The sequence below is a fragment of the Haliotis rubra genome, unplaced genomic scaffold, assembly GCF_003918875.1.
Source record: "Haliotis rubra isolate DU_JTF1 unplaced genomic scaffold, ASM391887v1 Scf401, whole genome shotgun sequence".
Classification (NCBI taxonomy): Eukaryota; Metazoa; Mollusca; class Gastropoda; order Lepetellida; family Haliotidae; genus Haliotis; species Haliotis rubra.
The window spans coordinates 872366-893728 of record NW_025767082.1 but is presented as its reverse complement, the minus strand read 5'-3'; the positions used below and the strand labels follow the sequence as shown (position 1 = coordinate 893728).

Genomic DNA, 21363 nt, shown 5'->3' with positions numbered 1-21363 from the left:
TGAGATGGTTGATACAATATAATGGATGTGAGATGGTTGATACAAGATAATGGATGTGAGATGGTTGCTACAAGATAATGGATGTGAGATGGTTGCTACAAGATAATGGATGTGAGATGGTTGCTACAAGATAATGGATGTGAGATGGTTGATACAAGATAACGTCTGTCAGATGGTTGACACAAGATAATGGATCTGAGATGGTTGCTACAAGATAATGGATGTGAGATGGTTGATAAAAGATAACGTCTGTCAGATGGTTGACACAAGATAATGGATCTGAGATGGTTGCTACAAGATAATGGATGTGAGATGGTTGATACAAGATAATGGATGTCAGATGGTTGATATAAGATAATGGATGTGAGATGGTTGATACAAGATAATGGATGTGAGATAGTTGATACAAAATAATGGATGTAAGATGGTTGATACAAGATAATGGATGTGAGATGGTTGATACAAAATAATGGATGTGAGATGGTTGCTACAAGATAATGGATGTGAGATGGTTGACACAAGATAATGGATGTGAGATGGTTGACACAAAATAATGGATGTGAGATGGTTGACACAAGATAATGGATGTGAGATGGTTGATACAAGATGATGGATGTGAGATGGTTGATACAATATAATGGATGTGAGATGGTTGATACAAGATAATGGATGTCAGATGGTTGATACAAGATAATGGATGTCAGATGGTTGATACAAGATAATGGATGTAAGATGGTTGATACAAGATAATGGATGTGAGATGGTTGATACAATATAATGGATGTGAGATGGTTGATACAAGATAATGGATGTGAGATGGTTCATACAAGATGATGGATGTGAGATGGTTGATACAAGATAATGGATGTCAGATAGTTGACACAAGGTAATGGATGTCAGATAGTTGACACAAGATAATGGATGTCAGATAGTTGACACAAGATAATGGATGTGAGATGGTTGACACAAGGTAATTGATGTCAGATGGTTGATACAAGATAATGGATGTCAGATGGTTGATACAAGATAATTGACGTGAGATGGTTGATACAGAGGTTGGTGTTTCCAGAGAGCTGTCGGGACTGTGGAGTGACTGCCTCAAGTACTACTACCGCTGCGTGGCCAGGAGGGCCAGGCTGACAGTCGCTCTACACTCACCCTCCAAGGTAAGCCTGTGATGCTCTCTGAAATGTGTTTTAGTTTCAATTTGCTTTGTCACAACATTTAGCACATTGATGACTTCTACAACAAGCAACCAGTATCTCCCCCTTGGTTACCATTTCTTGCAGTGGAACATTAAGTTCATGTTGTGTGTTGCTGTACAGGTATAGGGTGCATCGATGTGAGTATCAGTCACTGGATTGTGTGGTCCAGACTTGATTATTAAGTATGGTGATTGTGATGTTTGTTTCAGGAACTTGGTATGGGTAACATTAGCCGGTGTCGAGGGTTTGTGGAGCACCTGATGCACATGTTGACAGGGCAGCAACAGGAGCTGTCGGCCATCTTTAGTCAGTACCTCCAGCTTAGGTGAGACTGCTCATAGATGAAAAGAAGAAGACAGAAGCTGTGATGTTCTGACTTCTTTGGAGCTGGGAGTTGTCCCTGAAATATAGTGTCCAATTAAATTCAACCCTCCTAAAGAATAATTTGACCCAGTTATTAAAATGTTTGATTTACCATATGTAAGCAGTCAGTTGATGCTTTGATTAGATGTAGAATAGATGGGAACATTTTATTTTTGCAGACCAAATTGAGCATGATTCCTAGTTTCCTGATGATTGCTCAGGGTTTTGTGTATGTCATAGAAGTAGATCTAACAAGTCTATATTACAGGAAACTGATGGCATCAGTGAACAAGCTGCAGGTCAAAGCCAGTCTTCCTCCACAGAAGACGACCCAAGAATGGATAGTGAGTAACTGTTAGATTCCTCTTCCTGACTTCCTTGGGCAGTGGGGTAGCCTTATGGTTCAGCGGCCACTCGTTTCGCTGAAGACCCAGGTTTGATACCCCACATGGGCACAATGTGTGAAGCCCATTTCTGGTGTCCCTCGCTGTGATATTGCTGGAATATTGCTAAAAGCAGCATAAAACCATACTCACTCACTCACTCACTTCTTACTTCCACTGCATGTCTGTAGTCTGTTGACAGTACTGTTGTTGTAAGTGCAATGCTCCATTATGTGCATCTTCAAGGTCAATCTGTTATCTTCAAGGTCAATCTGTTATCTTCAAGGTCAATCTGTTGTCTTCAAGGTCAATCTGTTATCTTATAAGCAACATGCACCGGTAGTACATGTACTAAGATCAAAACAGCTGCATTTTCTACTGTATACTGCACAGTTTGTTACAGGACAGCATGGCACATCGGTCTAGTTACTCTATGTATTATTGATAAGGGTTTAGTTGGTTTCAGCTGCTCACAATTTGAACACAATATTTAATGCATGCTTCTTAGCACCCAGGCTGCTTGTTACAGCGACTGACACAGCATAATGATATCATGAAGTTGAGTATCACTATAGGACGTTTGTGTGAGATGATACGTCCAGTGGTGACTCATGCTTGCTGTAATACGTCTGGCACTTGTTCAGCAAAGAGAATTGATCACTGTAGTAACTCTCTTTCTTGAACACTGAAGAAGATGTTGTGATAATATGATGTTGTGATAATATGATGTTGTGATAATAAGATGTTGTGATAATATGATGTTGAGCGGGAAATCAAGGTAGTGACACCAGAATGGAATGAAACTGATCCTTTTGCACCATTGCTTTGTGAAATGAGGCACTGGCACAGATCATTGCTTGTTTCTTAGAGGCTGTCACAATATAGATGTACTGGCTGACTATAACAACATCCCCTCAGTGACTATGATGCACCAATATAGATGTACTGGCTGACTATAACAACATCCCCTCAGTGACTGTGATGCACCAATATGCCGAGGGTCTATGAATCTCTCTGTTTGTCTTTACAGGACAAACTGAAACATGTGTCAGTGCAGCTGCTGGAGGGTTTGAGCCAGTACCTGGTGTTGCTCTACACATGTCCCAAGGAGGCAGATGGAGCTAGGCCGTACCCATCCCCCTACCCTCCAGAAGAGTTGTCTCCCATGGCGCTACTCCACCAGGGGGATGAAGGGTGGACCAGATGTGTGCAGACGGTCAGGGTAAGTTGAATCAACTGGTGCATTGTATGATTATTAATGAAGAAAAGATTTGACTGTTTTCGCTTGTATGTGATAGTTGATGTGATATTTGATATTTGACTGTTTTCGCTTGTATGTGATAGTTGATGTGATAGTTGATATTTGACTGTTTTCGCTTGTATGTGATACTGTAAACGTATTATATTTCGTGCAGGTTTTAGCGCGAAAATTTATACACCGCGAATAAACCTGTCATTCATTCAGTCTAGCCACGCTCGCCCCTGAGTTGTTACCATAACACATCACGTTTGAAGACAGAAATCAACAGAAATCTTAAAATGACGACTGATCATACTTAACTGTCGCTGTAATGGATTTCCCAAAACATAATTAAATAGTGAACCAAATCCCATTGCCGAATTAGCGAAAACAGCAATGTGTGTTGTGGCCGCCATGGAAATTGGTCACATGACAGATGGTTTGATACAAAACAGATTACCGTGAAACGACTCGGAAAGAAATAATACAGCAGTATTTTATTTATTCATTAAGATTTTATTCACCAGTACATCATGAAGCGAATAGTCACTAACACTGTGATGTGTTTTTCATCTCTTCTGGGAGTAAACGGATTACTGTGTACTAGTATATCGCACAGATAGGGATTTCCTGTGAGTAAGCAATAAACACAGCCTGACAGGTTAAGCCACTCTGTTTGTTTTCACTGCTATTAGTGGCGGCCAAAGAGACAGCTGGCAGTTCCGGCAATTACTGATTGCGCGAATAATTGACCGCGCAATGTAGTCTAAACAGTCAATTCCGCGAAAATTGCACCACGCGAAAATAAGTACGTTTACAGTAGTTGATGTGATATTTGACTGTTTTCGCTTGTATGTGATAGTTGATGTGATATTTGATATTTGACTGTTTTCGCTTGTATGTGATAGTTGATGTGATATTTGATATTTGACTGTTTTCGCTTGTATGTGATAGTTGATGTGATATTTGATATTTGACTGTTTTCGCTTGTATGTGATAGTTGATGTGATATTTGATATTTGACTGTTTTCGCTTGTATGTGATAGTTGATGTGATATTTGATATTTGACTGTTTTCGCTTGTATGTGATAGTTGATGTGATATTTGATATTTGACTGTTTTTGCTTGTATGTGATGTTTGATGCACTGAAGACGTGTGGTTCATTTTGTGCAGGATATGCTGAAAGTTGCTGAGGCAGAACAGGGCAAAATATTGAAGATAGATCATGTGTGCTATCAGTGGTGAGTGTTTCAGGCTCAGTTTAAGGCTGGTTGTTACTGTAAATCATGAAATAAATGCGAGCATTTTATTAATGCGAAAAATGCGTCTGTACTCTTCTCACATTATTATAATGACGCATTTCAGTCTGACCATATCTACTTAATAAAAGACAGAAAATGTAAATCTGTTGACACTACACATTACACCAATACAGGTCGCTTCCTCATTACAGGTATCTCAAACCACATGTAATTATCACTGATCATTGTTTAAAGTCACTCAAGCACGTCAGCCAGACTGGACATTCTCCAGCCACATGTTTGTTGTACCTTGGTAGATGACTTGTACATGTTGTCATAAGACAAGTAGTAGCAAGCAAGCTCGTGATCAAAAATGGCAGCGTAATCAAAATATCTTCAGATCATTTCCATTCATTGCTTAATAAGCTCCATTCAGGTTATTTGGTAAAGAACAAGTGTGAAAAGAAATAGAACAACACCAAAGATTCAGTGTGTCACATTTTATCATCAACACAGATTCCTGAGCTCGCATTCATTCCGTGACGCATTTTAGACTAGACCCTCGCAATCGCATTAAATTCGTGACGCATTAATTTCATGATTTACAATATCTTTATTGTATTGGCAGATCGTTTTACAGAAAAAAAGTTTTGTGAAAATGTATTGTTTACGAATTAGAGACAAAATTATTGTTGATAATTATCTTTCTACTGAGATATCAAGGGTATGAAGAATAATGCAGACATCAAGCCTGTACTTTGAACATTACGAACCAGCTGATTGATGGATGAAGACTCTAGAAATCTTCTAAAACTGTACTTTTGAAAGTGAGCACATGGTTACATGGATGACATGTTGGAGAACTCCAGAGTTATACCCCTTTGGCCAAGGATACACATAGGCAATCAGGAGTTGTTTCCCTTGAACCTTTACCTACCCTGGGCAGAAGACATGACACCATGATGTAACTGACATAAGACACAGCTCCAGGATATAGCTGAAATAGTGTTTAAGACGACATTAAGCCCAACTTACACTAGTCATTTCAAGTTCAGGTAGACACATACTAAATGTTATGAACTTTAAATCTGAATGTATGTTTTGACCTACAGGAGTGACCTTGAAGTTCTAGAAGACACTGTCGCTGAATACAGGAAGTTCATCCCACTTCTGTCCGAGCTGTCATCCAGGTTTGATGACCCCATCTCCAACACCGGCTGCTGCCTCAACCAGACTCTAGTCTACCTAGGAGAGCAGCTCCAGTCAGTGTGCCATGACTTCCAGACCTGGGTGGCAGACGCTGACAGTCTGAGACAGATGGATACTGATGCACCCAGCCCTGTCTCAGCACAGAGGGAGAAGTTCTCTGATGGAGTGGAGGGCATCATTGCCGCTGCTCTACTTGCTGTACAGAACCTGGTGAAGGCCCATGGCAACCCTGATGATGTGGACACGGAGGAGAAACAGGAAGGTAGGTGCAGTGGCTGTTTGACCTTTGGGATAGTCAAGGTTAGACATGATCCTGGCACCTGGTCATAGGAAGCAGCTTCATTGATCAGGTGGTCAGACCTGGCCATTTAGTTCATAGCATCATACCCTGATGGCATGTATTGTTGCTGACCATACAACTCACTGGCTTGTCGGCTCCAGACTTGATCATGTACAGGAAGACATGAAATAGCTGGAATATTGCTGAGTGTGACATTAATTACTAACCAACAATTCTGTGTGGGATAGTCCTGAAATGCAAGACCTCTGTTCTTTGTCCAGCCACATAGATCTGTAATCTGTAGTGTGTTTCACTTTCAGGTTCAGGAGGAGAGCAGGAGGAGTCATCCTTCAGGAAGGGTCACCTGACCAAGCTGCTGATGGAGCCGATGTCTGCTGACCTCCAGCTGCTGCAGTACAACAAGGTAATGTCTCAGTGTGAACATTCCAGGTGTGGGTGGACATTCCAGGAGTGGGTTGGCATTCCAGGTGTGGGTGGGCATTCAAGGCGTGGTAGGACATTCCAGGCATGGATGGACATTCCAGGTGTGGATGGACATTCCAGGTGTGGATGGACATTCCATATGTGGGTGGACATTCCATATGTGGGGGACATTCCAGGTGTGGATGGACATTCCAGGTGTAGGTGGACATTCCAGGCATGGACAGACATTTCAGGTGTGGGTGGACATTCCAGATGTGGGTGGACATTCCAGGTGTGGGTGGACATTCCAGGTGTGGGTGGACATTCCAGGAGTGGGTGGGCATTCCAGGTGTGGGTGGGCATTCAAGGCGTGGTAGGACATTCTAGGCATGGATGGACATTCCAGGTGTGGATGGACATTCCAGGTGTAGGTGGACATTCCAGGCATGGACAGACATTTCAGGTGTGGGTGGACATTCCAGATGTGGGTGGACATTCCATGTGTGGATGGACATTCCAGGAATGGGTGGACATTCCAGGAGTGGGTGGGCATTCCAGGTGTGGGTGGACATTCCAGGTGTGGGTGGACATTCCAGGTGTGGATGGACATTCCAGGTGTGGGTGGACATTCCAGGTGTGGATGGACATTCCAGATGTGGATGGACATTCCAGATGTGGGTGGACATTCCAAGCATTGGTGGACATTCCATGCATTGGTGGACACTCCAGCCGTGGATGGACATTCCAGGTGTGGGTGGACATTTGTTGGATTCAACAAACAGATTGTCAGAAGTTAAAGAAAGAAATTGTTGGATGTGTTTGGCATAAAATTGTTGCTACGAACTGTAGCATGAAGCTTGACTGACAAACTTTACTGGGATGATGTGGTTTTTTTCCAGGTGACAGAGTTCCTGGCATCTCTGGTGAACATCCTTAGGATTATGGTGGACTCTGCCTCTGATGGAGGTTGCCATGACAGCATGGCCTGTCTGCAGCAGCTGGTTCGATGCTGCCCCATAATGCACCAGTATGTGCATATGGTGGAATATTTTGTAGCTCATCAGATTGGGTTGTTTCGGACGACAGGCAAACTTTTATCAGTGCTGCTTGGACTGTTTACGGAACTTGCTACCAAGGTAACATAGACAGAGTACAAAAAGACTGTAATGTAATTCAGCAATATTGTAATTATTGCTTTTTAGTTCAGCTACTAAATGAAGAAAAAGAAGTTGATAATTATGAGCAAAACTTGTGAGAAAGTGAGTGCAGTATGTTGAGCAACTTCAGGAAAAATAACTGTTATTAAGTTACAAGACAAGAACCTTCAGGACATGAACAGTTCTGTGATGTAGAAGTTAATCTTGTCAGTATTTGATGTCCAGTGTAGATCCCCTATACATGAGTGCTGTATGTTGGCAGGGTTTCTGCATCCCACGGAGTTGTCAGATGAGTTGGGAGGAGAGGGAGCCACCGAGTTTGAGGACATCACTGGAGGAGGACTGGGGGACGGCCAGGGAGCCAAGGACGTCAGTGACCAGATCGAGACAGAGGACCAGGTAATACGGGGTCAATACTAGCCAGAGGGAGGTCCAGGTGATACGTGGCCAATACTCACCAGTGGGAGGACCAGTTAATACATGGCTTACACTGGCTAGAGGGCAGTCAAGGTTATACATGAACAATAAAGACCTGGATTGAATAGGGTTCAATGTAGGTTATGGTTGACAGTTTTCACCTTAACCAACGTGATAAACGTTCATAACATTTGTTAAGTTGGATTCCTCCTACATTATGCTGAAGTTCTGTGATTCTACTGTATCAGTCCTGTTTTCCCTGTGTAGTTGGATGAAGCTCAGCGCAAGGGAGAGGAGCAGAAGAATGATGATGCCAACCAGCCTGACGTGGCGCCGGAAGACAAGGCCATAGAGATGTCGGAGGACTTCGAGGGTCAGCTTGATGATGCAGAGATGAAAGGTGAGTGTGCATATAGTGGGCAATGTTGCTTTTTCAATATAGGAGGTTAGTTAGGTAGAGAAACAGGTTTTATGGACAGACAATGTCCTTATTGCAATGAGTATGGATAAAATGGGCAATGCTTTTTTTTTGTATGCAGGAGATTGTTTAGGATGAAGAACAAAAAATTCATACATTGGAGGAGGTTGATGTACATTGCGATTACATTGCCGATATATAGTATTTTTCCTCATCCTGACTCATGCTTAATTGCTTGTCTTCTTGCGATTAAACATGAGTCAGGATAAGTATAAAATATCAATTTTAATCAGAAAATTACATTATTGTGATGATAGATAATAGGTATGAAGCAAGATGGTCAAGTAGTGGGAAAGAGTTACTGTTGATTGGCTTTGATTAGATGATGGTAAGCTGTTGGGGTGTAATAGAATTGATCTCTGTTAATTGTTGGTTTGAATTGTTTGGCATTGATTGCCTCTAAGAGTTCTTGATCTCCTTTGTCATACCTGTTTCTAAATGCTTAAAGAAATGGTTTGTTGAAATGTGTTCATGTAATCTGGAATGTTTACTCCAGAAGGAGATGACTCTGATCAGGAAGAACCAGACACAGAGGACCTTGACAAAAAGATGGGGGACGTGGACTCCAAGGACACTGACCGTCTGGATGAACAGATGTGGGGCAGTGATGACGAGGAGCAGGAGGAACAAGAGAAGGAGGTAGGTGGGAGGGGAGAGGTGGACACTGTCTGACGAACAGATGTGGGGCAGTGATGACGAGGAGCAGGAGGAACAAGAGAGGGAGGAGGTAGGTGAGGGAACAGAGGTGGAGAGAAGGAGGGAGGGAGGGAGGAGGTGGACACTGCCTGACGCTCGAACAGATGTGGGGCAGTGATGACGAGGAGCAGGAGGAACAAGAGAAGGAGGTAGGTGGGAGGGGAGAGGTGGACACTGTCTGACGAACAGATGTGGGGCAGTGATGACGAGGAGCAGGAGGAACAAGAGAAGGAGGTAGGTGGGAGGGGAGAGGTGGACACTGTCTGACTAACAGATGTGGGGCAGTGATGACGAGGAGCAGGAGGAACAAGAGAAGGAGGTAGGTGGGAGGGGAGAGGTGGACACAGAGAAGGAGGGAGGGGAGAGGTGGACACTGTCTGACGAACAGATGTGGGGCAGTGATGACGAGGAGCAGGAGGAACAAGAGAAGGAGGTAGGTGGGAGGGGAGAGGTGGACACTGTCTGACGAACAGATGTGGGGCAGTGATGACGAGGAGCAGGAGGAACAAGAGAAGGAGGTAGGTGGGAGGGGAGAGGTGGACACTGTCTGGATGTACCAAACGGTACATGCTCCATGATATTCTGTTGTGCATATGCAGTGTGTCTGTGTCACCAAACACAAGCTTGGCCATCAGTCATGAACAAAGGAAATCCACCTTCATAGACCCTTCACTGTGACGTCAAGTTAGTGATGTTGAGCCTCACACTAAGCTGGTCATGCTGCTTTGTGCTCTGGATATGAAAACAGACGTTTGATAGGTCATCTGACTCTATACACAGCTGATTTGTGGTGATTTTGAACCTTTCTGTTGGAGAAAAGATGATGAAGAAGCCACTTTGTTTTTAACATTCTACTTGACTGAACGGAAGAAGTCTTGTGATTCTGAGAAGGGCTGTGCCTTCACTGGGGGTGCATGACATGAATGCTGATCGACATCATTAGTTGCTGGATGCAGATCTTTTCTGGACAATCAGCCTACACTTGATGGAAGACAACTCACATCCTATGCAATAACCCTCAATTACGTGCTGTCATTCCACATATGAGTTACTTGACATCTATGAGCAGTTGTCTGTGTTGGAGGCACCATTATTGCTCATCAACAATGAAATAAATAAAAACAGTTTACAGAAAATTTATGTTTGCTTAATGATACAAACACAGGATATGAAAATATCCTGGCTATATGTGGGTGTTCCGGTCTTTTTTTTTAGCGAAATGTTTGGATTTTCCAGCAGGACAACGACCCAAAACATCGTTCAAAGCATTCACAGGCCTGGTTTCGGACCCAAAATATGACATTATTAGATTGGCCAAGCTATAGCCCTGACCTAAATCCAATAGAAAATGTTTGGGGACTTATGAAGGAAAGTGTCAATAAGAAAAATCTGACAAATATTGCTGAAATGAAAGAAGAGGTGGTCCGATATTGGGACAGCATGGACCACGACTTTCTAACTTCTTTGATCAGTAGTATGCCCCGCCGCATTGAAGCCTGCATTGCTGCCCATGGTGACTTGACAAAATACTAACTGTTCACCTGTCTTTGAATCTGGAGTTATGTTCTGCTCATATTCACATTTAATACGTGAGTAATGAGTGAAAATTGAAAAAAAAAATTACAATCTTAAATTCTCAATAATTTCTGGTTGTACTGTACTTCCTGTGTGAGATGTAAACATGAGAAGGATGGTCCCTTTCAGTATTGCGATACCCGTGCATCACACACATGTGACACTGTGAGCCAATCAGGTCTGAGTCTTGTCAGTGGGTCGTCCATGCTGCATGTGTACATCAGTCTTGTCTTGTCTTCTGTTCTGTGTACTTGTCACAAATAAATGTTTTGTGTGCCGGTCAGACACCTTGATTGTTATTCCTTACACCTGCTCATCTAGATGTCCTCACAGCGTTCTGATTGTTTCTAGGACAGTAAGGAGGAATCCGGGCCTGGTGCTGGACAGGAGAGTGAAAGTCAGGTGGTTGCCAAGGACGACAACCAGGACAAAACAGAGGATGAAGACAACCAGAAATCGGAAAAGGATGATAAAAAAGATGGAGAAGAAGAGAACAGAGAAGAACAGAAACCACATGAGCTGGAAGAATTTGACGAGGTGAGGAAATGAAACAGCCTTTATCAGCATGGTTTCCTAGTAAAGGTGACAGGCACATTTCATGGCATTTAGGCTGTGTTGGTAAAAGGTGAATAGAATCTAAATGTCATGTTTGCTTGTAGAATGAGTATGATGAGGACAAGATAGATCCTAACCATGGCAACCAGGGCCCTGAGCAGGAACCTGAAGCTCTCGACCTCCCTGATGACCTGAAACTGGATGAGAATGAGGCTGGCAAAGATGAAGATGAGACTCAACCCCCAGAGCTTGGTGAGCAGGCAACAGATGATTAGATTGTTGGATTAAATTCACTTTTGTACCTCCTGGACAAATCTTTGTTGTAATTTGTGTGAAGTCCTGTTTGTTATATTTTAAGTTGTTTAGTGAGATAGCTTTTTAATTATCTGTATCTTCTGAGAGAGCTCTTATCTATGTCTTCAGACCTGGACAACCAAGATGGCGGAGGAGAGGATGTGGAGGAGCAGAAGGACGTCCCTGACACAGAGGAAGGAGAGAAGGAAGGGGAGGAAGAAAACATGGAGGAGGAAGAACAGAAGGATGAGGTAATGGAGCATTAAACGTTGAACTTAGGTCCTGAATCTTCAGGTGTAAATGTCTTGTGTGGAAGATTCATTTCTTCAGCACATACATATTACTCTATTAGTATGTCAACCTAAGGATTCCAATGACCTTGGTGAAAGTGGATTGTGCGAGACACTGCCTTTGCATCTAGAGGAGGTGAACCATTTACTGATCTTCTGTTGCAGACTGATGGAAAAGAAGGTGAAGACAAGCCTCTGTCTGCCGAACAGGACCAGGAGAAGACGGCCGAGGAAGAAGAAGGGAAGGGGGAATCTGGAGTCTCCCCACAGGTAGGACTGACTGGTACACTTTCCCAGTGTGACAATTCACCCTGTTGTGAGAGTGATTTTGATAACCTCCCTCAAGCAGGATGGATTCTTAAGGTCATTACAGATGTAAGAGCTTCATTGATAGACTTGATAAAAGAATGGACTGAGATTGATTCATCCCAGATACAAGGGACCTCACAGGTGTACTCAGAGTATTCGAAATGGTTCTTCAGACAATAGACAGCAGGGGTCAGGCTTAAGTATCATTTCTAGATGAGTTCCTTGAATCCCGTGATATGTTACAAGGATGAGGATAACCTGGACACTCCCGAGGAAGAGGCACAGAAGGATGGTGAGACTGAGGACAGTGTGGAGGCTGTGGACGAGAGGGGCAAGACAAGTCATGACACAGACACTGCCCAGATGACAGACACAGCACAGGATGAGGCAGCCACTGGGGATAACAACCAGAAAGAGGTAAGATTAATGAAACAGATGATATGAGGTGTGGGCCTTCACAGACCATTGAGTCACTTTTCCTCATAAACTTTTTCTGCTGTTTTGATGTAATGTTTGTTATGTATTTCTGTAATGTTTACCCTGTTTAGCATGACCTTTATTATCTAAACATGCAGAGGGGGGAATCAGGAAGGCTACACAATGTATGTAAAGGATCAAAACTGACTCCGAGGTTTTGTTTGTAAATAGTAAGTCCGGGGCCGAGGAAAATTGGGGAGGGCCGATGCTTGTAAAATCTCACCTTGGAAGTGTCCTAAAAATTGTACCTTATAATGAACCCACCATGTGTAAATATTTCTGTGGTTAAAATGGACTGTGGTTGTTGTTCCAGCAACAAGGAATGGGTGTTTCTGTGACCCAGGAACAGGAGGGTCACGAGGGGGAGTCCTCGTCACAGGTGACAGATGGAACAGCCCCACAACACAAGAAGGTAAGCCATCTCCACATATTATTGAAACATGGTCATTTTCAGTTTAGTGACTTCAGACAGTCACTTTCTCCAGAAATGTAAGACATAACACAGCCTAGAATTGAATGATTTGTCTGGTCTGTTTGCAAATATTGTTTGTTGTTTAATGCCACAGGTGGTAGTTTTTAACTAAATCATGCTGGTGTGTAACTAATCAAATCTGGACCAGATAAACTGGTGATTGATGATATAAGCACCTCCTTGATGGATGTATTCTAACAGCTATCATTTCGAATTGGCCAATTTTGGCATAAAGCACAATCCACTTTCTGGTTCTGTTTTCCTTTTCTGAAAAATGTAATACCAGCACAACTTCTCAGTTTCTTATAAGGATGCTATGATTCTCAGCAACACAAACGCCGGCCTGGCCAGTCAGACCAAGAACGTAGTCTAGGGTCCCGAGAAGAGAAGTACAAGAAGTTGAAGACGGTGGACAGAACGCAGGAAGATTCACAGGAACAGGAAAGCAAACCCCAGAAAGAGTCCGACCTGTACGAGCACATCAAGGAGGCCACCTCCCAGCATGATGCCCAGACCCTGGATGTTGCTACTGCTGAGCAGCAGGAAGAGCAACCAGTAGCCAATCAGAACTGAAGAGGAGGCGGAGCCAATGGGAGAGGATGATGACTTGGAACTGCAGGAGAATTTGCAGGAAAATGTAATATTTCAGAATTTTCATTAATTAAACACAGACAGTTGTCAACTGGTAAGCAGATATTATGTTTACACAATAATGAGTTGAAAACAATACTTTTTTATGAGCATGTTTGTAGTTTGTAATGGATGAGGAAATCAATTTTATCCTCATCTGTATTTCAGAAAGATGAGAAGACTGAGTTGAAGGAAGCCTCTAAGATGTCTGGGAAGGACACAAAGAGGACCACAGAGGACAGGGGTGAGGAGGACATGGAGGTGGAGGACGAGCAGAAAGTGGAGGTCGAGGGAGAGAAGGTCCTGACAATGGGTGCAGCAAGGGGCCCAGAGTCTACCATACATACAGTGCTGGAACATCTACATCTGGATGCTGGGGTGAGTATTTACAGACAGACAGAATCAGTGTCTCTCACATGATAATATTATCCACACCTTCGTTGCTTTAAGAAACTTGTGGGTTGGTGGGGTAGCCCAGTAGTTAAACCGTTCGATTCCTCGCATGCACACAATGTGGGAAGCCCATTTCTAGTGTCCCCTCACCGTGTTATTGCTGGAATATTGCTAAAAGCGGCGTAAAAACCCAACTCACTCACTCACACAATAAACATGTAAAAAAGATGCACCACATGCAGTTAGAGATACCACTGTACCCATGAACCACACATACACCACCATCCACCTACACCACCATCCACCTACACAACACTGGATTCCCTCATCTGTATATTGCATCCTAACTAAGAGTAAGGGTTAAATGGTTGAAGTCATATTTTTCTCATATTCCAGGTTGGTGAGTTTGATGAGGAGAAGCTTCGAGGGAGTTGGAGGAGAATGTAACAGCCTGGTCCCATCAACAGGCAGCCACTCCTCAAGAGGTAGGTGTTGTAATGTCGTAGCCTGGATCTAAGCATACACCTAATTTCTTGTCATATGGCCTTTAAGAGCAAAATTGAAAATTCTTGTACACAAATTTCTGGCAAACGTAAAATATCTTCAAATTCTTAACATCAGTTCCCATACTTATTTATGTGCTGACGTATAATACATTGTGAGAGACATGTTGTTGAAGAATGTAACCGTGATTTCCTCTCAGCAAGCAGCAGCGGCGGAGGTGTGGCAGCAGTATGACACCCTGACCGCCAGCCTGGCCCAGGATCTGTGTGAGCAGCTCCGTCTGGTGCTGGAACCGTCACAGGCTACCAAACTCAGGTACATCCAGACGGACTGTAGCCCACTTGGGGATGGGTATTGAGTTTGACATCATGACAACCTGTAACACAGTCATGGATAGTTAGGGAAGTTTTGCTCAGAAAGTAATCTTTAACAAGAGAACATTACCATTTTGTTATAATTTTGAATGAGATAATGAGAAACTTGTCCTTGAAGCGTGAGAAATTTAACAATCGCTTGTGAGTCTCATAGTTGATGATACCTGCCCCCTACCTTGGAACTGGATCATTTCAGGGGAGACTACCGTACCGGGAAGCGCTTGAACATGAGGAAGGTTATCCCTTACATCGCAAGTCAGTTTCGTAAAGACAAAATCTGGTTACGCAGAACAAAACCAAGCAAGCGCCAGTACCAGATCATGCTGGCAATAGACGACTCTTCCAGTATGGTGGACAACCACTCTAAACAGGTCAGTACCAGATCATGTTGGCTATAGGTGATTCTTCCAAGGTGGTTGACAACCACTCTAAACAGGTCAGTACCAGATCATGTTGGCTATATGCGATTCTTCCAAGGTGGTTGACAACCACTCTAAACAGGTCACCCTAGCCAGATCATGCTGGCTATCGACTTCTACAGTCATGTATTTTGTTGTGTGCCTTTTGTTAGTAAACCTTCTTATATACAATGTTTGTTTCAGCTGGCGTTTGAATCACTGGCCATGATCTCCAACGCCCTGACCCTGCTGGAGTCTGGGGAACTCGCTGTCTGCAGTTTTGGTGAGTGTGTTCGTCAGCTGCATCCATTCTCCGAACAGTTCACCAACCAATCAGGAGCCAGTATCCTGCAACACTTCACATTTGAACAGAAAAAGACAAAGATTGCCCAGGTAAGTACATTTCAGGGATGGCTCACATACTCCTCTTTTGCTATGGATATATTGATCTATAACTTGAATACGTCAACCTCACTCACTTTCACTGAATCAAATCCACACTTACTTAGATGTGCCCATGCAGTAACTGACATGACACATCTACTGCAGTTACTACAACAAGCAACCTCCATTATGGTGGACGCACGGCAACGTCAGCAGGGCACCGTCGGGCAGCCAGAGACGTCACAGTTGCTGCTGATAGTGTCCGATGGCCGAGGATTGTTCATGGAGGGAATGGAGGTTGTCCAATCAGCTGTAAGACGAGCTCGGGAGGCTAATATCTTCCTGGTGTTTGTCATCATTGACAATCCACAGTCGAAGGTAGGCAGAGTTAAACACATAGCAGGTTATCTAGCAGGACATAATGGATGGTTTTAAAACTGTTGGTCATTTTGTCAATCCTTCTATACCTGCTGCAGATTTGATATTGGACAGACTGTTGTTATACAGATGGAATAGTAGTGGATTACATGAAACAACATCCACTGTCCTTTTCAGTATAGGTCCAGGCATGAGGTTTAAGTAGATTTTAATATATACACAATGCTTGGTCGAGATTACGTCTATTATTTGTATCAAGAAGTTAGATACTTCTGTAAGTGTGGTTATTTAGATTGTTGAATATTAGTTGGCTAACAGGTGTTGTCAGGGTCAGAGTGGTCCTGCTCATACTGCTGGGTATTCTAGAACTTGCTTATGAAGAATTGATGGATATAGCAAAAGGTACATTCATTGCCCTCCACTTGCTATGTATTATAGATAACATGTGTATGTATCAAACTACAATGATGATGAACTAAAGTTTCTTTGTGAAGTTTGTGGAGTTGTTTACTACATGTTTCCCTATAAACTATGTATTTTTATTCCCCACCACTTTCTGTATATTATAGATAAAATGTGTATCAAACTAAGATTTGTGGTCCCTTTGTGTTTGTTGTAACTGTAGTTTACAATACATGTTTCCTTATGACTAGGTACCAGTTCTCATGACATGACAAAATTGATCTTTTCAGAATAGGTGATGCTGTGAGTGAAAATACCAGGTTTCCAAATACATTTGCATTAATGCACAATATCAACAATGTGTTTTATTTTCTTGTGACCAGGACTCCATACTTGACATCAAGGTTCCGGTATTCAAGGGGGCAGGACAGGTGAGTCTCCAGTCAGTAGGTCTGGTCATGGGGGCAGAAAGTGTTGTGTTGCTGGTATAGTCCGTTTGGCTCAAAATCGGACTGATGAATTGCAATCTAACTCGAAAACTACTAAACATAAAATACTCAATGAAACACTGATCATAATCAAAACATCAGACCAACTCTGTGATTTTTTTGCAGAATTTATGTCCTAAAAATAAAAAAGTTGTTTAACAAACTATCATTAAGATTTTGACATAGTTCACTATTTGTTACGAGAGAGGGGTGCAAAGAGATAAACAGCCAGGTGTGTGAGAAAGGATGGAGAGGGCACAGCACAGGTTAATGATTCAATAACTTTGTCGGCACTTGTGCACGTGCTCCGCGTACATCTGGCTGTTCCATCTTGCTGGTAGTATATATAACAAAAGTTGATAGAACATTCAGGAAGTAAGACAATATTTACACACATATTTCATGCATTCATTAAAAGAGAATAGTGACAGTTTATGGCTGTTTAGCTTGAAGATTATAATACTAAATCATAACCTATCTTTATGTTATATTACCAACATTTTGTTAACTTTTAACATACTGAATTATTTTAATACAACACAATATATAAATAATGGATATTTAACTGACTTGAGAGGACAAGTTCACTCTGATGATCTGGGCCCTGTTGTACAAGACGAACTTATCGCTATGACTGTTAAGGTATGGGACTTACAATCATCTTAGAGCTGGGATCACTTTGTACAGTTACATCCCGAGCAGTTCTGTGTTGTGTTGAGAGATTAAGCAGGTGAACAAAACACAGTTTAACACTAGGTGTTAGCTTGGCCAATCAGTCTCTTGCTTCTGGGCAGGGGGCAAATAGATGTCAACACAGTACAGATTAATTGTGTTAAGCTGACTGCTTAAACTAAATGAAACTGACAACTAAGTATACATAGTAAATGTATGTGAAATATTTAGACTGAAATGAAAATAAATCTGACATGACATAGGTTTTTTTTGTTACCAATTACCTCCGGGATTAAAAAGAGAGAAAAAAAACCGAGAGAAAAAAAACCCCAGCAAGATGATGTATTTACAGTTTATGAAAGTTGTATTTGCCAACCATTACTGTTTAAAGATTTTAGTCAAGAAGACCACTCCGTAAACATATTAACCTTTAAAAAAAAAAAAACAAGTGTGACCCCCCCCTAAATAGAGAGCCACTGACTTGTTTGTGTTGAAGCCGTCCTTATCGGGGGAGCGCTAACCTTCTCTCCTCTCTAACAACACATACAAGAATGGCAGTCATGCACTATATATAGCACTGCCGGGTGCCAGTCCTCACAGGTGAGGTGTGTTTGATTTGCATGTGATGTTTAATATTGATGTTAATAAATCATATATTGATGATGTTGATTAAATAATTAGCTATATATCATCAGTATACTTTGTTTATAATTGTGGTTGAAATATTTTATTAATTAGATGAATTTGAAGTTGTTTTTTTGGTAATTGATTTATTGTCCAACCTTTCGCTTTTGAGATATGCCATGGATTGTTTTTCATGTAGCTTGTTTAATAGTTTATGTTGAAAGGTATTCATAAGGCGTTAGTTATGTAAATATTACTTTATTAAACAGGTATGTGGTCAATGTACTATGCAAATTTTATCCTCTATCAATATTACAGTAAGAAAAGTTTGGTAAACTGTATGGATGAAGGTTTTAATGTCCTGGCAAATCAAACAAGTGTAAATGTTCTGATGACATGGATTTTAAAACTGAAGAAAATTATAGGTGTGGTTTTTCCAGACATCTGGGAGATAATTCATAATTTTTTTAATATTAGTGGTGGGATAATACACTGATAAATCAAGTTTCTCTAAAACTACTTGACGTATTAAACTTTTCAGAGCTTTGCAGCATTGAGTGCCGTCATATTATATCTTAGAATTTCGCCCAAACAGCACTGATCAAATAATTAGCAATATTAGCAAAATTAGCACTGACTTTGGACAAAAGGCAGGTTCATTTTACATTAAAATTCATCGGCTTGTATCATTAACAGAGCTGTGAAATGAAACAGCTGGACAGTGTTGTGTGATGGTAGTAGTGAAACAGAACAGCTTTAAGGTTTTAGATAGCATGTTTTGTTATTGACTACTTTGCATAGATTAATGACATTAGAGGTTATTCTTCTATGGGCTTCTTCCAAATGTCCCTAGGGAATTCTTTTGGTAGCTGTCATAAAAACGTCAAATTTCAAGGTAATAAGATAGAAATACTCAAGGTTTATGGTAACATTTAGTTAAATTAACAATGTATGTATTATCAAACTTGCTACATACTTTCTGTAGAATGGTTCTGTGCTTTGGAAAGGTTTATTCAAAGTATGTCAAAGGTCATGCAACATAAGCGCTCAGCAGGGTTTTTTTGAAAGATGGCAATGCAGTACCGGGGTAAACCATTTTGTAGGAACACCCTATATAATGAACTGACAGATACATGTACAATGCATAACCAAAATATTATCATTATATTTTCTTCATTCATCATCATTTAGTGTCTCTCTTTCTGTATCATATGCTTGGGTATCATCTTAGTCTTGGGGGCGGTGGGGTAGCCTAGTGGTTAAAGCCTTGGCTCGTCATGCCGAAGACCCGGGTTCGAATCCCCACATGGGTACAATGTGTGAAGCCCTTTTCTGGTGTTGCTGGAATATTGCTCAAAGCGGCGTAAACCAAAACTCAGTCAGTCAGTCAGTCTTAGTCTTGGGTATTTGTAGCTTACTATTGCCATTGGATTTGTACCCAGCAAATCTGAGATACTGATCAACTCTTCTATCCTGTTTCAGCTGCCGGAGATCAGGTCGTACATGGAGAGCTTCCCGTTCCCATTCTATTATCATCCTCCGTGACATCAACTCTCTCCCACAAACCCTCAGCGATGCTCTCCGTCAGTGGTTTGAACTTGTCACAGCAGGGGACAGGGTGTAGACGTCAAAATGAGACCATCTCTGCCCTGGGATATATTACTGTGGTTAAGTTGCTATATTTACAAACATGATACAGCACCAACCAGAAACCATGGTGTAGAGATCAAAGTGCCACCCCCTTCTACCAACTGATACTCCAATGTATGACACTTCGTTCTCATTGGCTCTGCCAGCCATCAGAAAACTGACTCTTTGTCACCTATGACTGTATTACGATACAGTGAATTTGAAAGTTTGTCATGAATGGAAAGGGACCAATTCTAATATTGTGACTGTATGTGTGTACATAAGCTTCCCAAAAATATGATGTATCTGGTCGAAACAGCAGAGTTGGTTTGGTGATACCAAAATTGTTTATGTATGATTCTTGTTGAAATGTAAACATTGTTGATGCCCTGTTAAGATGTAAAAATTATTTGTTGTTGTCAGACCATTTTTTACAAGCTCACATGGCCGATGAAGCTTGAATTGTTTATAAATGATCCCTGTGTCAATAAACATGCTGACAGTTTTCTACCCTTGGGTTATATTTTACCAATTACTCGGCCACAGTATAACACAGGGTGAAGACTTTTGACTCTTGATTATTAATACATTTCTAAGGTTTACTCCACCCAAAAATATTCCATATACCTCCAAGAGGCCTGTATACATTGAGGTCTGAGTCAGGCAAACCCGTGACTGGAAGCATGAGCATCACTCTAGGCCATCTGGAAGCAACATGTTGACAATATTTAGTCAGCTTCTTTTTTTATTAGAATCTCCTGAATCCCAAATGTGTCCTCTGTAATGAACCATTAATAGTTGCATAAATGAAGTAATACTGAACATGACCTCTTTATGTAGGATGTCTGTGTCCTACCAATCTGTAGACACAAATGACATCTGGCCACATTCCCCCGCTTGGATGTATGGCCCTTGTGTTGAGACAAGTCTTTTTTTCACATTGCACGAAACTGTTTCTGTGCATTATGACATTTCTGCAGTAGGCAGTTGCATGTAGTTGACCTCAACAGTTTTAGGTTTATCTTTTCCGTGAAGTATAAACATCACTTTAAAACAACACACTCCTGTAATTGCATGAAAATGGATGTTTTTATTCCATCTTCAGAAAATATGGTATGTACCAGCACAGAACTGACCAATCATTGTGCAGCTAGCTCACAGAAACATGTTGAATACAATCATATATCACACAGAGATAACACAGCCATACACAGAACAGCAGGGTGGCCGGCAGGTAGGACGATATTCAACACTGTAGAATAAAGTATCAACAATACTCAAGATACACACACATACATGGGAGACTGACACAACATAGGTCTTCCCCATCAGGTAATACAATACTTGCCCAGAAATACAATCAGTTGTGCTAAATCCATTGAAACACTGATGGTTCAACTATTAATAGATTAAAATAAAAAT

At 41.7% G+C, this 21363-nt stretch overlaps 1 protein-coding gene and 1 non-coding gene across 2 annotated transcripts in view; one reads left to right on the top strand and one right to left on the bottom strand.

Annotated features, from left to right (window-relative positions):
- LOC124287569 (midasin-like) overlaps positions 1 to 20446 on the top strand; it is a 30699-nt gene extending 10253 nt beyond the window's left edge. The window contains 28 exon segments of the mRNA XM_046724058.1: positions 1070 to 1166; positions 1415 to 1530; positions 1837 to 1912; positions 2982 to 3173; positions 4366 to 4433; positions 5546 to 5904; positions 6243 to 6346; positions 7245 to 7481; positions 7765 to 7777; positions 7780 to 7901; positions 8187 to 8319; positions 8894 to 9036; positions 11020 to 11205; positions 11328 to 11475; positions 11647 to 11768; positions 11973 to 12077; positions 12363 to 12533; positions 12907 to 13005; positions 13393 to 13635; positions 13864 to 14073; positions 14520 to 14573; positions 14792 to 14907; positions 15163 to 15337; positions 15569 to 15757; positions 15914 to 16126; positions 16912 to 16959; positions 19795 to 19842; positions 19844 to 20446. Coding sequence (XP_046580014.1) covers positions 1070 to 1166; positions 1415 to 1530; positions 1837 to 1912; positions 2982 to 3173; positions 4366 to 4433; positions 5546 to 5904; positions 6243 to 6346; positions 7245 to 7481; positions 7765 to 7777; positions 7780 to 7901; positions 8187 to 8319; positions 8894 to 9036; positions 11020 to 11205; positions 11328 to 11475; positions 11647 to 11768; positions 11973 to 12077; positions 12363 to 12533; positions 12907 to 13005; positions 13393 to 13635; positions 13864 to 14073; positions 14520 to 14573; positions 14792 to 14907; positions 15163 to 15337; positions 15569 to 15757; positions 15914 to 16126; positions 16912 to 16959; positions 19795 to 19842; positions 19844 to 19936 — 3880 coding nt within the window. The 3' untranslated portion in view covers positions 19937 to 20446.
- Positions 18125 to 18231, bottom strand: LOC124287589. Its single transcript, XR_006901288.1, has one exon. It is a non-coding gene; the product is annotated as a U6atac minor spliceosomal RNA (small nuclear RNA).
- Positions 20447 to 21363: the final 917 nt, after the last annotated feature.